The sequence below is a fragment of the Lacerta agilis genome, chromosome 13, assembly GCF_009819535.1.
Source record: "Lacerta agilis isolate rLacAgi1 chromosome 13, rLacAgi1.pri, whole genome shotgun sequence".
Lineage (NCBI taxonomy): Eukaryota > Metazoa > Chordata > Lepidosauria > Squamata > Lacertidae > Lacerta > Lacerta agilis.
The window spans coordinates 33,281,688-33,295,529 of record NC_046324.1 but is presented as its reverse complement, the minus strand read 5'-3'; the positions used below and the strand labels follow the sequence as shown (position 1 = coordinate 33,295,529).

Here is a 13,842-nt window from a genome sequence, read left to right as displayed (position 1 = left end):
ATGTTCTAGAGTGTTGTTTTTTTAAAATTCAGATTTTGCAAATGTTTGTGTGTTTTTTTAGAATGCACAGATGATTGGGCAGTAGTTTGCTTCTGAGGTGCAAAGCTGATACAAATGGAATTGCTCATAAACCAGGCAGTGAAACAATATTTCCACTACTGTATCTCAAACGTGGCCTTAACACTACATTGCTAGAGTTTTTGTTTGTAATTTATAGTAAGATGTGTTTTTAATTTTTGATCTAAAATAAAACAATATTTTTGTGCATTTGGACCTTTGTAGAGTTCCAACTTTGTATGTAGGCTTTAAGGTACCTGGGGAACCATGTAAAAATGGATGAGACTCTTGTCACTATACATCTGGAAACAATGCAAAGTCTTGGCACCCTCTTGCAGCTAGTCAAAGGACAACATTCATAACTCAAGGGGGGGGGGGGAAGTCACTTTATTGTGTAAAAAGTATATAGTCCTGATTGTATAAAAAGTATATCCCTGTACCAAACATGGATGGTTGCTGCAATTGTTCTTCAAATTTTGAAGCTAACAAAACACACAATTTAAAATGTGGCACAACATTTCAAATGGGCTGCCAAAAAGACCCCTGGCGTTATGAAGGAAGAGGCAAAGTGCAACAGAAAGAAAAAGCGGTTTGTGTATTCAGGCCGAGACAGGCTTAATTTCTGCTTTAAAATAAATTATCGGAAGGCAATCCCACCCGCAGCTACATCTTACAAAATATATTACTTAAAAAACTTGTCATTAGATCGTATGCTATAGGCCTAACTTAGGCCATCATACTTAAGGCGTTAAGAGTCAAGCACTCTGATAACCAGAGCTGGAAGTAAAATTCCTCACAGTGAAGTCCCTTTCATTATTAATTCTTTTAGCACTTTCTCAACATGTGACTCTGAGCCAGGCTCTGGTACGTCTCCCCCCAGCACGGCACAGACTGGAGCAATACAAGAAAAAGTAATGAGCGCTGTGAACCAGCACACTGCTCATTTGCATCAAGCCAGTTAATTTGTAACTAGGGTTTAACATTATTTGTGAAGTGAGGCCAATGAGAGGAGCAGTAATCAAGTTCTATGTGGAAGCCACTTGTTCCTTCTGGAAGGTTCTGTTACAGTGTGCCATCACACAAAGAGTGATGGATGGGGGTTCCTCCTGCTGGTTCTCACATCAAAGGATAGCAGCCGTCTGTGTTAGGTCTCTGCGTCTTCTGTGTAGTCTTCATTCTCTCCTCCTGCAAGTGGGAAACTGTTTGATTTCCCTAACAGTTCATAGTGGGAACTGTTGGGACGCCTGGAGAAGTAATCGTTACAGTTCTGTCGGCCTGTGGAGCTGCTGCAGCAAAAGTGCTTTATGTTGAACGCGGCACTAACCAGAAGCAGCACAGATAAGACTCCTATAAACCATCCCTTCCTGTAAAAAAAACAAAAAAAACACTATTAATAATGGTCACCAATGAAAATAATAATCAGCAAGTTTACAGTACCTTAACACACCAGCCTGCGAACTGACAATAGAAGTCAAAAGATTCCCATTTCATCCTTGTAATCACTTTGCTAGAATAGACTTGTCCCAGCGGATGAGGCTAGAACTAATGGCCTTCGGCTGCAGGAGGGGAGACTGCGCTTGAACATTAGAAGAAGCTTCCTGATGGCAAGGCCAGACGGACGATGGGACCGATTCCCTACAGAGGAATTCGCTTCCCACAGGAGGCAATGATGGCCACCAACTTGGATAGCTTTCGGCTAACAAACGCTACCAGCTGCCGTGGCTATGCTCCACCTCCAGAGTCAGAAGACAGTAATGTTTCTGAATACCATTTCCTGGGATTTGCAGGTGCAGAGTGCTGTTGTGCTCCGCTCCCGCTTGCAGCCTTCCTATAGGCATCTGGTTGGCCACCGTGAGACCAGGTTGCTGGTCTAGATGGGCCACTGGCCTGATCCAGGAGGCCTCTTCTTGTGTCCTTATAAGGATGGACAGCCGTCTATTGGTGGTGCCTGCACTGGGCAAGGGGCTGGACTATGCAGAGGTGGAGGGGGCCTTGTAGGACTCTGCGACTAGCTCTATTATCGGAGGCTAGGAAATGTTACAACATACAACCACACTGCAAAAACACATGGCACACAACTTACATTGTAAACCCAAGGAGCACACCTTTCTCATCGGCCTTCAGCAAGCACTGGCCTGCGAGAGAGAGGGGGAGAGAGAGATGCATTTAGATGCTTATTGCCAAGCACGAAGGACAAGGCAAATCTCCAATGCAGCAAATAGACTGGAATGGATCCATGAAGGCTTAACTGCCGCGTCAGACCAAGAGCCTAGATTTCTCTTGCTGCCCTGAAAGGGATGGGCACGACAGTGTGTTCAAGACAAACGCAGATGACAACTGTGTAAGGGGGTGAGGTGGCGACAAAAAAGAGGTGACCCACCCCCCAGTGTCCTAACTTGTTTCAAGAAATTCCTTCTCAAAGAATCCATGCATTCCATCAGACTTGATCCATTTGTAATCTGCTCAACTTCAGCAAGCTTTCAAAGATCAAGAAATAGTAACTTTAATTCCAATGCAACTGGAGCTTAAGTACCCTTGAAATCGACGAGATTTCCAATGGGGCTCAAGCAGGTCTAAACTTCACCTGGATCAAAGCTTCAATTTACAGTGTTTACACTCCTTGGGAAAGAGGCACCCCTGAAACGCACCAGGAATAAAGTCCGCTTCCCCCCTCTTTTCTATACAGTGGCATCGTCCCATTTCCCCTTTCTTACAGCTTTTTGATCCATCTTCTTCCCTTGTACGTTGCACCGCTAGAAAGCTACCCAAAAATCCACAGGCACTCTGGAATGTAGACCAAGAAAGGGGTAGCTGGGATATATGAAGCCATCAAATCTCTTGGCCTATTCAGCACGGTACCGCTATTCTGACTGCGAGCAGCCCTTCGGGGTGCGGGGGAGAGAAAAAGCTTTCACAGGTATAACACCACATGGCTCAGAGACAGAGCAACAGCATCACATGCAGAAGCTTCCAGGTTCAATCTCCAGTATCTCCAGGTAGGGCTAAGACAGGCATAGGCAACCTCAGCCCTCCAGATGTTTTGGGACTACAACTCCCATGATCCCTAGCTAACGACCAGTGGTCAGGGATGATGGGAATTGTAGTCTCAAAACATCTGGAGGGCCAAGGTTGCTTATGCCTGGGCTAAGATGTAGGAAAAGCAACGAGGCCTAATTTTGATCAATAGAATACCTGGCCTATAGTGAGCGGGGCGTTTATGCTGTACTTTAGAATATGTGAGGAGATATTTCCCTGGCAGGAGGGCTGATTTTTAGTCAGCCCCTTTCACAACATGAGAGAGATCCCTGCCCGAAGCCCTGGAGAGCAGCTGCCAGTCAGGGCAGACAATACTGAGGGCCAATGAGCCAGAGTCAAAATAAGGCCTCTTCCTACCTTTCCAGGACCCTTTTAAACAGGAAGCAAAAAGGCCAAACCTTCCGAAAGAAAAGCTCAGGCTGTGTCTCCTCCTGAGTCACGAGGCTCCTGAGGCACCTACCTCTGTCTATGTCATCAGGCAGGGGGCATTCAGCAGAAACGTTGCAACTGCCCGTCTTCCGATCACAAGGACGCTGGTTTGGGCAGGGACAGGCATCCTGGCAGTTTGGCCCGTACCGTCCGCTGGGACAGGCTGAGAAAACAATCACAGGGAAGACAAGTTGGGGGTTACACAACAGCAAGCAGGCCAGGGAAACGCATGGCAGAATCGGGCCTGGCTCTCTGTCTTACAGCAGGGTTTTCAGGCACGGATGAGCAGCTGATTGCCAAGGCTTGCAAAGCCGCCCTGCCTTTGCCCAGAGCAAGCTGTTCTTACAGCGGCTAACCAGATACCCGTGGGGAAACCAGAAAGCAGGACGTGCGTGCAAGAGCACTCTCCTCTCCTGTGGTTTCTGGCACCTGGTATTCAGAATACCCCGACTGTGGAAGCAGAACCGAGCCATTGTGGCTAATAACCATGAATTTGTCCAATCCATTCATGTTGGTGGTCATCACTGCCTCATGTGGCGGTGAGTTCCACAGTTTAACTGCACTGTGTGTAGAATGTGTGATGCAAATGAAGAAGACGGGGAAAGGTTGGACATTCTTCATTCACTAGCTGGCTCCACTGAGCCTCTCCTGTCAGCCAACTCACCCATTCCTTCGCCACTTACACCCCATCTTCTGGCTGTCCCAATTTCTTTGGAGCCCAAAGCATGCCTTCCCACATCACAATTAAGGAATTATAATGGCTGGGAGGGGAGCAGTGACAGTCACCACAAGTACCAGGTGCAGACAGTGCTGTTTTAACCAGCAAGCTTTAACTCAGCAAGAAGGGAGGAGAGCAAATAAGTTATCACAACAGTCAGGTTAAAATAAACAAATCTCTCACCTTCTTCGCAATGCGTGCCTTGGTAGCCAGCTGAGCAATTGCAAGTTCCATGGACCGGGTCACAGGCACCACCATTGAGGCAGAGGCATTTCTGAAGGCAGCCGTCGCCATAGGAACCAGGAGCACAGGCTATGGCAGAAGAGAAGGGGGAGGGAGGGAGGAGACCACATGCAAAACACCATCAGAACTTTCGGGTGGCGATGAATATATATTTACTGTTTATTTTCTTCAATAAAATTATATATAGCACTTCATCCTACAAAAACAACAACCTGAAATTATTTACAAAAAAAGAATAAAGCAATAAAACCATCAGTTAAAAACCAATTAAAAACCTTCAGAAATAAGCTAAAGACTTAATGAAAACACACCACAGCATTCCACAGGCTTGTCTAAACAAAAATGTTTTTAGAAGGCGCCAGAACTTACAGCGAAGGCGCCTGCCTGATGTCAATAGTGTGAGCCAAAGCGAAGCTGCTGCCATGCTAGAACGCTGATTTCTTACAAATGCTGAACAAGTATTATGTTACAGGTGGGTAGCCGTGTTGGTCTGCCATAGTCGAAACAAAATAGAAAATTCTTTCCAGTAGCACCTTAGAGACCAACTGAGTTTGTTCTTGGTATGAGCTTTCGTGTGCATGCACACGAAAGCTCATACCAAGAACAAACTCAGTTGGTCTCTAAGGTGCTACTGGAAAGTATTATGTGGCACTTTTAACGGGCCCAGTTCAGAGCAGTCAAGTGGGCTTATATGGGGCAAAGCGATCTCGCAGGTAAACTGCTCCCAAGTTGTTCAGGGCTGTATATACTAACAGTAATAAACTAATTGAACTTGGCCTGGTAGGAAGCCAGTGCAGATCTTTGAGCAAAGGTGTTATATGCTGGCAGGGTGTCACTCCCATAGGCAGCTGTGTAGCAGCATTCTGCACTGCCTGCAGCTTCTAGGTCAAAAGCAAGGGAAGCCCCAATATAACTGCATTATACCAAGGGGGACTATTTGTTCAAATGGCTCAGTATTGTCTGCACTGATGGGCAGCAGCGTCCATGCTTTCAGAACGGCCGCCTTGCCCAGCCTTCCCCACAGACACCAGGCAGGATTTTTTAATTTATAGATGTATTTATATACCGACAATTGATACAATGCAAGGATCGAACCTAGAACCCTTCTGCATTCCAAGCACATGTTCTACCGGTGCTCCCCTCCCTTGTCAAGCAGGGATAGCCAACGTGGCAGCCTCCAAATGTTGCTGGACTACAGCTCCCATCATGCCTGACCACAAGCCGCACTTGCTGGGGCTGATGGGAACTGGAGTCCAACAACAAGAACAGCCAGAGAACACCTGCTGGCTTTCCCTGCTGCAAAGGGTCACACGCACAGTTATTTCAACCTTGCATTTAAGCACTAGCCTGGTAACACAGATGGTAAGGACCTTGCATGCACATGGGTAAGCTGGATGAGGATGGGGGGAGTTGTGTATCTCTCCATCCCCCCACATCTGTCCCCAGGACAGAAAACGCAGCCCATAACCTTCTCCATCTTTTGCAATAAATCACAATAATAATAAAAACTCAGCATTGGTAGCCACAATGCAGGCCACCCAAACTGCCTCCCCCCCCCCAACACATGTAGCAAAGTCGAGATAGAAAAGTCAATCACATTGTAAGTTGCCTTGGAAATATATATTTACTGTAGTTAATTTCTATCCTGACTTCCTACCAAAGAATGCTTGGGGCAACGAACACAAAGTAAAGCAATAAAAGAAGAACAAGGCAATAAAATCAACAAAACTGGAGAAAAACAACTACCGCCAGTTCAATCAACTGCAGCATATTTTCAAGGACTGTAACAATTCAGCTTATTATTTGGCCAAAGGGTGAAAAGTTTGTTTTGTTTTGTTTGAGTCTATACTCTGCCCCATGATGGCTGGGGCTGATGGAACTTGCGGTCCAAGACCACTGGAGGGCACTAGGTTGGCAAACTCTGCCCTGACTTCTGCAATTGGTTTCCCAAGTTACAAACTGATGCAATAAATAAATATTCACACACACAGAGAGACAACTCTCCAAAGTAAGGATTGTTAGGAAGAAAACCCAGTTACCTTCACTGCAGTTGGGGCTCTGCCAGCCAGCATCACAAAGACATCCCTCTGCAATAAAGGGTGAAAAGGAAGATATAACAGTATTTGGATATATGTATATGTATTGGTATACGGTATTATAACTGTATTATAACTGTACTATTATAACTGTAATTGTATGAGTGTAATTGGGTGTGTGTTATAGGTGTATGTGTGAGTTATGTGTAAATGTAATTGTATAATGTATCAATGTACGTTATAGTTAATAAATACATTTTTAAAAAAATAAAAATTAAAAATAAAGGGTGAAAAGAACAAATGGATGTGGTTTTGGAGCAGTGAGATCATGGGCACAGGGTTGTAAGTTGTGGCACAACCGGGAATAGAACCACCAGTGCCGGCAAGTGGGGAATTCAGGACAGAATGTGGGATTTCCAGATAAGCCACAGCCAAGGGGAAATGGAGAACATTTGGGGAATATTATTATTAAATTAGTCGCCTTATTTTTCAATGGCAATTTAAAGCAACTTAAAATGTTTTAAGAAAGTAACAAACCTGTAAATACACGTTAACAGCATTAACAAGTCTAAAAAGACAGTTCTGTTTAAAAACAAGCAGACCTACATCGAAACATCACACCAACACAAAAAGGGCACAGATTGTTAAAAGAAAGGCCAGTTTAGGGGATGAAGGGGACCCTGGGGGGCAAACACAGTTCTGTCCTCCAAGATGGGGGATTCAGGAGGAGTAGGTGGGAAACTGCCACCATTGCTGGATACCAAGCACTCTGCCCAATGGTAGAGCCAGCATCCTAACAAATCAGAACATGTTAGTCCGAGACTGCCTTTAACCAAAAGAAAAAAGGGGAGGAGTGAAAAAGCACCCCCCAAGGTTTTTTTTTTTTAAAAAAACCAAATTGCCCAGAAGCAGTCTCAGCAGGAGTCCACTTGTTACTAGCAATGTGCTTTCTAGAACCCTAAGTCTATAGGCTTATTAGGGGTGCCTACTTGCTACTAGTGATGTGCTTTTGGGATCCCTATCTCTATAGGCAGCCCTGACTTGGAGGCCGGGCACCTGTTCTACCCGACCCACATGCTCACACCTCTCCCAGCCTACGTGGCCTTGCCTTCTGTACAGATTCCGTGCAGGGTGCAGTTGGAAGGGCCGCAGTCCAAGACATCGCATGCTGGTCCTCTCCAGAGAGCTCCGTCGCACTGGCATTCCCCAAGGACACAGTGCCCATGCCCACTGCAGTCCAGAGGCTGGCAGGCAGGTTCGTGGACACACAGGATAGTCGAAACCTGCCGAGGGCAGCGCCACATGGGGTAAAGTTCGCTGGGGAGAAAGAAATACTGATTGCGCCAAAAGAATAACAACAACAGCCAAGCTAAGCCCTAGTACGCATCCTGGCCCTTCTTTAATGCTGGCAGAAACAGCGAGGTTTCACAGCTGTAGTAATTTCTTCTGACACAGATGCAAACCTACAGAAAACTGTCCCAGCCCCAAACATAGCCTGACCACTTCAGGACCAGAAGTGTCACAGCAGGGGGCTCTTTCTGCCTTGTCCATGAGTACAGGGTCGAGCTCCCCTTTAGCAAACAGCGACAGCACCTACCAGTGATCTGAGGGGTAACTGGCAAGCGTTCCATTTAAGACCAGGGTTGCAGACCCTCCGCCGTCCAAGTTGATGGCATTGATGACGCCTTGCTGCTTCAGGAAATCAGCCATATCCCAAAGGCTGAGGCTGTGCAAACGATAAAGGGGATAGCTGTGAGAAGATGCCTTGCATAGGCGGAAAAAGAGTAAGGGCCGGCCCTATCCTTAGGCGGAGGGAGGAGGCAAATGCTGGAGAGCAGGGAGCGACAGTGAAGTGTTAGGGCTGGATGAGCCATGTGGTGTGCTCTGTTCCCACCGACACTAGCCTGTGGTCCTTGTGTGTGGTGGAATGTTCTGGCACATTAACAGTGTCAACACAAGATTAAACTGTTAGTCTGCTAGGCTTTTGTACCTGACTTCACCATCTGCCTCAGGCAGTGAGAAGTCTTAGGGCAGCCCTGAAAAAAGAGCCAGTGATTACTGTAGCACAGACAAGATAACAGCTTGGGGGTTAGGTTGGTGGGGACGACCATATATTTTCATGTGAGAGAGAATTCACGTACCACAGTAACCAACCTTCCAAACCTGGCTCTGCTTTCTTTAAGAGGAGGGTCAATTCAGGTCATTAAAAAAAGAAGGCTCTTTCATATAGGCCTGGTTAACTAAACCGTAGTTTAATTTAATCATCTGAACCTGCACCAGTGCCTTAGCCTGTAAGCCGTGGTTTACTGCACTTAACATAAACTAAGGTTTGCAAACCAACCTCTTAGCATTATGGGCAAACCGGGATACATTAAAGAATCATACTTGTCTGGCGCTAAGCAGGCCTGGTTCATACATGACACTAAGTCCTCCAGGATTGTTTAAGCCTCAGTTTGCTAAACAAACCAGAACCAAGTGTCCCTACACCATGGTTTATTGAACCACAGCTTAGTGTTATGCCCAAATCTCATCGCTCTTTGTTGAGTCATAGGATGGAAATTCCTCAGGCACCTACATGTTAAATGGTAGCACCTACAGTTGGGTTCCTTATTTAACTTTTCTCCTGAATTGTTACTTAAATTAAAAATAAAAACATGACCCACAACACATCAAGGAGACAAAGAGGCCCTCCAAGCAGAACTCAATCTGAGGCATGGATCACCTGCCCCACTAGGAGGAACGACTTAAAAAACTACACAGACTTACCCCCTTGTATGTGTCTGCCCATCAAAGTGTGCCAAAACCAGCTGTCCTTGCCTGTCGTGCCCCACAGCTGTCCTGGCAGACACAGTATTGATGAACTTGTCAAACGTACCTACCACAAAGGGGTGGGGAGAAAGAGAGACAGAGTACAAATAGCTGAGAAACATAATCACTCTGCTACAATGAAGTTTTTTAAAATAAATAAATCACAGGGCAAAACCTCTCCTTACAGAAGAATGGTGTACGCATTGTTTTCACCCCCCCCCCCCTTAAAAACTGTCTGCTTTAAGCTGGGTACCGTCACAGCTCTGGTCTTTTGTTTCACCATATATAAACATATGTATTTAATTATCATGAGCATACAGACAAGAAACATAAATGTAATGAATCATTTGAAGAGAGAATACAAGAATTCAGTTTCGCTGAAGCGTGGGCATGGTGATTATAATGAAAGAACATTAAAAAAAACACCAGATATCTGGTTCTGGGTAGGAAATAAAAATAAAAATTAATACGATTAGCTGCAGTCCATTAACCACAAGTCACTGGTGTGTTTGAGGAGGTGCAAAATGGTTTTCTTTGTTGCATACAAATTCAATTAAACAGTACCACACATCACCACATTTGTCTTTTTGATTACTTTTTCCTAATGCTTACATTTTATGTCTTAATTTTTCCATTAGGGCCATGGACAGCCTTGGCCTCAAGCCTGCTGAGCCTGGGGTGGTCTAGAGCTTGCTAGGTCATGCCAGGACCATCATGGAACGTGTTCTTCCCCTGCCCAAGCCTTAAAAGGCAGTGGACCAAAGGAAAAGACGCAAGACACATCAGTTCCTCTCCAGTTTTGGGTGGCTACCAAGTCTTGTGGGTGCTTCCCATTATGGACAGATTGATACATGTCCCCTGTTATCACTCCTCCTCCCCTTCTGACCATCCAGTGCATCAGGCAGACAAAAGGAACAGGCCCCTGTGGAAAGTATCAGACCAGAGCCTAAACAGTTAAGAGCTTTGCTATGACGCACTGGTCACTGGGTGGGCAGTTCACATACGGGCTTTTGTCTTTGTCTGTGAACACGTTTGATCTTTTTTGGTTTCATTTTCTCCAGGAGCAAACATGGAGTTGAATTCTCCGGGAGCAGATTTATTGCTTTGAAAACAAACACTGCTAGATAAGAGGACGATCGTTTCTGTGAATAACTGCTGTGCTGCCTTGGCAGTTACACACAAGCTGACGCTGTGCTCAGATTCTGCTAATTACCAGGAGCTGCCAAGAATGGAAAGCAGAGCTGGCAGCTGAAGGAAGCCTGCCGGACCCTGGTAAACTCTACGTATTGTGGAATATTCCACTTCACATTTACCTGTTTCCTGCGTCTCGTCACATTCTACCGCCCGACTCTGATTCACATAGACCTCCCCATCTCGCAAGAGCCAACCCACCCCACTCACAAGCTGCACAAAGGGGTTGTCTTTAGCCAACACGTCCTCCTCAGAGAGGTAGCTGGAAAAGACAACAGAGGAGCCATGTTATAAGGAGGGAGTGACATTTGAAAATATTTAAAGGACAAGCTCTGTGATGGGAATAGGGGCCTGCTCTCAGCACCTTTAATAAACCACACTTCCCAGGATCCACTGGCAAAAGCCATGACTGTTCAAAGTAGTATGATACTGCTTTAATTGCCAGTGGATCAGGTTATCTCGGGAGGTGGTAGAGCTCTCCTATGAGGCAGAAGCTGAATGGCTCTCCGTCAGGGATGCTGTGGTACACTCTGCACTGCAAACCCAGCCCTGAAGAGTGGGTTGAGCTAAGTGTGACCACCAATGTCCCTTCCAAGTTCACAATTCACCATGATCTGAGGGATAGCTCAGGAGGAAGAGCATGAGACTTGTAATCTCAGGGTCGTGGGTTTGAGACCCACGTTGGGTAAAAGATTCCTGCGTTGCAGGGATTGAACTACATGACCCTCGTAGTCCCTTCCAAACTCCAAGTCTGTGATAATGGTATCTCCCTTGCTTTCTAGGATTTCAGAAATCCTGAAATTCTAGAAAGTCACTGCCAGTCAGTGTTGACCATGCTAAGCTAGATGGACCAATGGCCTGACAGGTACTATGTGATTTCCAGCTCCCCACACCTGGTTTAAAAGGAAGAGTTGCTGATCCCTTACCCAAAGACGAGAGTGCCATCCTTCCGGATGCCAAAATGAGCATTCTGAATCCCTCCGGAGGACTGGATGAGATGCCCGTTGCTCACAACATTCCCAAGGCACTCTCCGGTTTTCGTGTTGAAGTACCCCCCATTCTGGGCCACAAGGCACTTGCCGTGCCTGGCAGTCTCTTCCACCGTTGCTCGGCTGCGCTTACGGCAGCCCCCTGGCCCACCAGGCTCCAGCACAGAGAACGTCCTCAGGGGGTCCCTCACTGTAGTGAGATGACCGTAGACATGTCGACTATTCTGACCCTTCGGAGGGATGTCAGAAATGAAGGTGCTTGTGACAGTCAGTGGAGAGACAGTGCTGTTGTTGCTAGGCCAGGACTCGTGTGTTGTGTTGCCATGTCGGAGAGCTTGACAGTCCCGAACGTACCGATGGTGATGCCGAGGACCATGTCGAGGTGGAGGATACGGCAGTAACAGGTCATCGTTCAATGAATTCCTGAAATTTTGCAAGTTTCATATGTGAATCATGCAGGTTCAGACTCACTAGCTTGCCCTGTCAAATCGTTTGCACTGCCTTGCTTCCTTACAACCTATGCTGACCCCAAAATGTTATTTGGAGCAAATTTCTAATAAATCTGTACAAAGCTGGGCCAACAAAACCCATATCATTAAATATGGACTGATAGCTGGTGTCCTCAGTGTTACTACCCCTTTAACTGCGTTACAAATAAAGTTGCAGAGTGGGACCTCCTGCTAGCTAGATATCATCTCCAAACTATGCAAGCTTCATAATGTCATTGTTCTGTGAAATCTTAAATTCTAGATTATTTTTGAATTATCATAGGATGCACTGAGGAAGGCATTTAAAACTTTGAGTATATTTGGGTGGAAGAAATGCCATTTTATAAGCTTGGTATCTATTAGAAAAAGACCACCTCTCCACCTGCATGAAGATCTTTCTGAGAGAACGTTTCTGTTTTACCACAAGCAGCTCTAATGAGCCATTAAAAGCCGTTCCATTAATGCTCAGATTTTGCTCTTTTCCCATACCTGTCATTTTACATCGAGATAAACAGGCCAGGGGAGGGTGTTGACCAAAAAAGAAACTCTGACTCAAGGGACTGCAAAAAACTGCCACTAAGCAGCTCAGGAGTCAAAAGGGTGACAGGCAAGATCAGGCTTGTGCTTAGATGAGGAAGCACACTTCCAGGGCTGAACATATGTAAGTAGGCAGTTCTGTGCTACACTAGATCCTAAGGAAACCCACATTGTGTTAAGAAGATGGAGGAACACTCAGTGGATTTAAGAAAACTACTGCCCCCACTCACGTGTCTTTTAATGCAGCCTGAGAGCCAGAAATTAAGGTGCGCTGAGTTTTTCCCACCTCTGGAGAAACTTCACTCAATCTCTGTGTTAAAGCAACTGGAACAGAGGTAATGAAAAGCAACCGTCCTAGTGGGTCTCACTCCCCCATTTCCGCCTGACAAAACTACCACCAAGTTTTAGAACAGAACTTACAAAGAAGAATGTGTGAGAAAACTGGAGAGCTTCCTGCTTGCACACAGCCCAGAGAAAAGCCAGATCCACAAATGTGATAAGAGTAAGACGGGGAAGCACTGACGTGGCAGGGTAAGACTTTACCGCTGGGGGTGGGGTAGGAATGAAAGCATTTTTTAAGGCTCTCCCAAATTTAAAAAGTTATCTGCAAGGACGTGTATGCCTATGCATATAGACTCTCTACCCGAAAACAAACAAAAAACCACTCTGGGAATACGGTGCTATTCCAAAATCCTCTCCTTGTTCTACTACCTTTATACTTGCAAGCAGTGTTACTTGTTCAACGGGAAATCAGTCCAGATATTGTCAATTTGATCTCTTCGACCCTCGTATCACCTGACTTTCCTTCACGTACAAGCACAGCTAAAGATTGGCTAAATGCGGCGCGGGTGGGAAGAGCCGGAAACTCTCGCCCGGCGCCCATAGGATGCTTAGAGGTGGAAAGGCTTCTCCTCTGGTTTGAGCACTTACCAAGCTACGGCGTGACCCTGAACTCCCAGAAAGCAGCGGAGCAGCACCATAGAAAAAACAGCCAAAGCCGCAGGTCGCTGCCCCTTTCCTACTCTATGCACTAGGCGCTCTATGGAGGCCGCCATATTGAGCCTGCCGCACGGTCACATGACAAACCATCACGTGAGAGTATTTTCAAAAGCAGCAAAGCCAGGAGCGGAAAAAGGAAGCATGGTTTCACTGCTCCTTCTGGTGGCCAACTAGCGGAGTCACAGAATTTGCTCGCCTGAGATTAGGAGGAGCAAGCGTCTTCTTGTTTTCGCTGTTGTTGTTTATTGTTGTGTCCTTTCGTATTTGCATAAAATTTGCATGTGCTAATTTATAGCTATAGATGCAAATTT

The 13,842-nt window shown here is 46.0% G+C and overlaps 1 protein-coding gene across 2 annotated transcripts; it reads right to left on the bottom strand.

Moving 5' to 3' along the window:
• Window positions 1–438: 438 nt before the first annotated feature.
• NAGPA (N-acetylglucosamine-1-phosphodiester alpha-N-acetylglucosaminidase) lies at window positions 439–13,587 on the bottom strand. Of its 2 annotated transcripts, none has more exons than XM_033167482.1 (11): window positions 13,463–13,587; window positions 11,445–11,930; window positions 10,641–10,780; window positions 9,286–9,394; window positions 8,117–8,245; window positions 7,628–7,836; window positions 6,523–6,570; window positions 4,424–4,552; window positions 3,554–3,685; window positions 2,141–2,192; window positions 439–1,421 (listed from the first exon to the last, which is right to left on the bottom strand). In XM_033167482.1, the coding sequence occupies exons 1-11, from the start codon at window positions 13,585–13,587 to the stop codon at window positions 1,202–1,204; spliced, it is 1,779 nt and encodes a 592-aa protein (XP_033023373.1). In that variant the 3' UTR covers window positions 439–1,201. The 2 variants fall into 2 exon arrangements, with proteins under 2 accessions (XP_033023373.1, XP_033023374.1); XM_033167483.1 differs by having other exon boundaries at window positions 3,554–3,694; window positions 13,463–13,565.
• Between the last annotated feature and the right edge of the window lie 255 nt (window positions 13,588–13,842).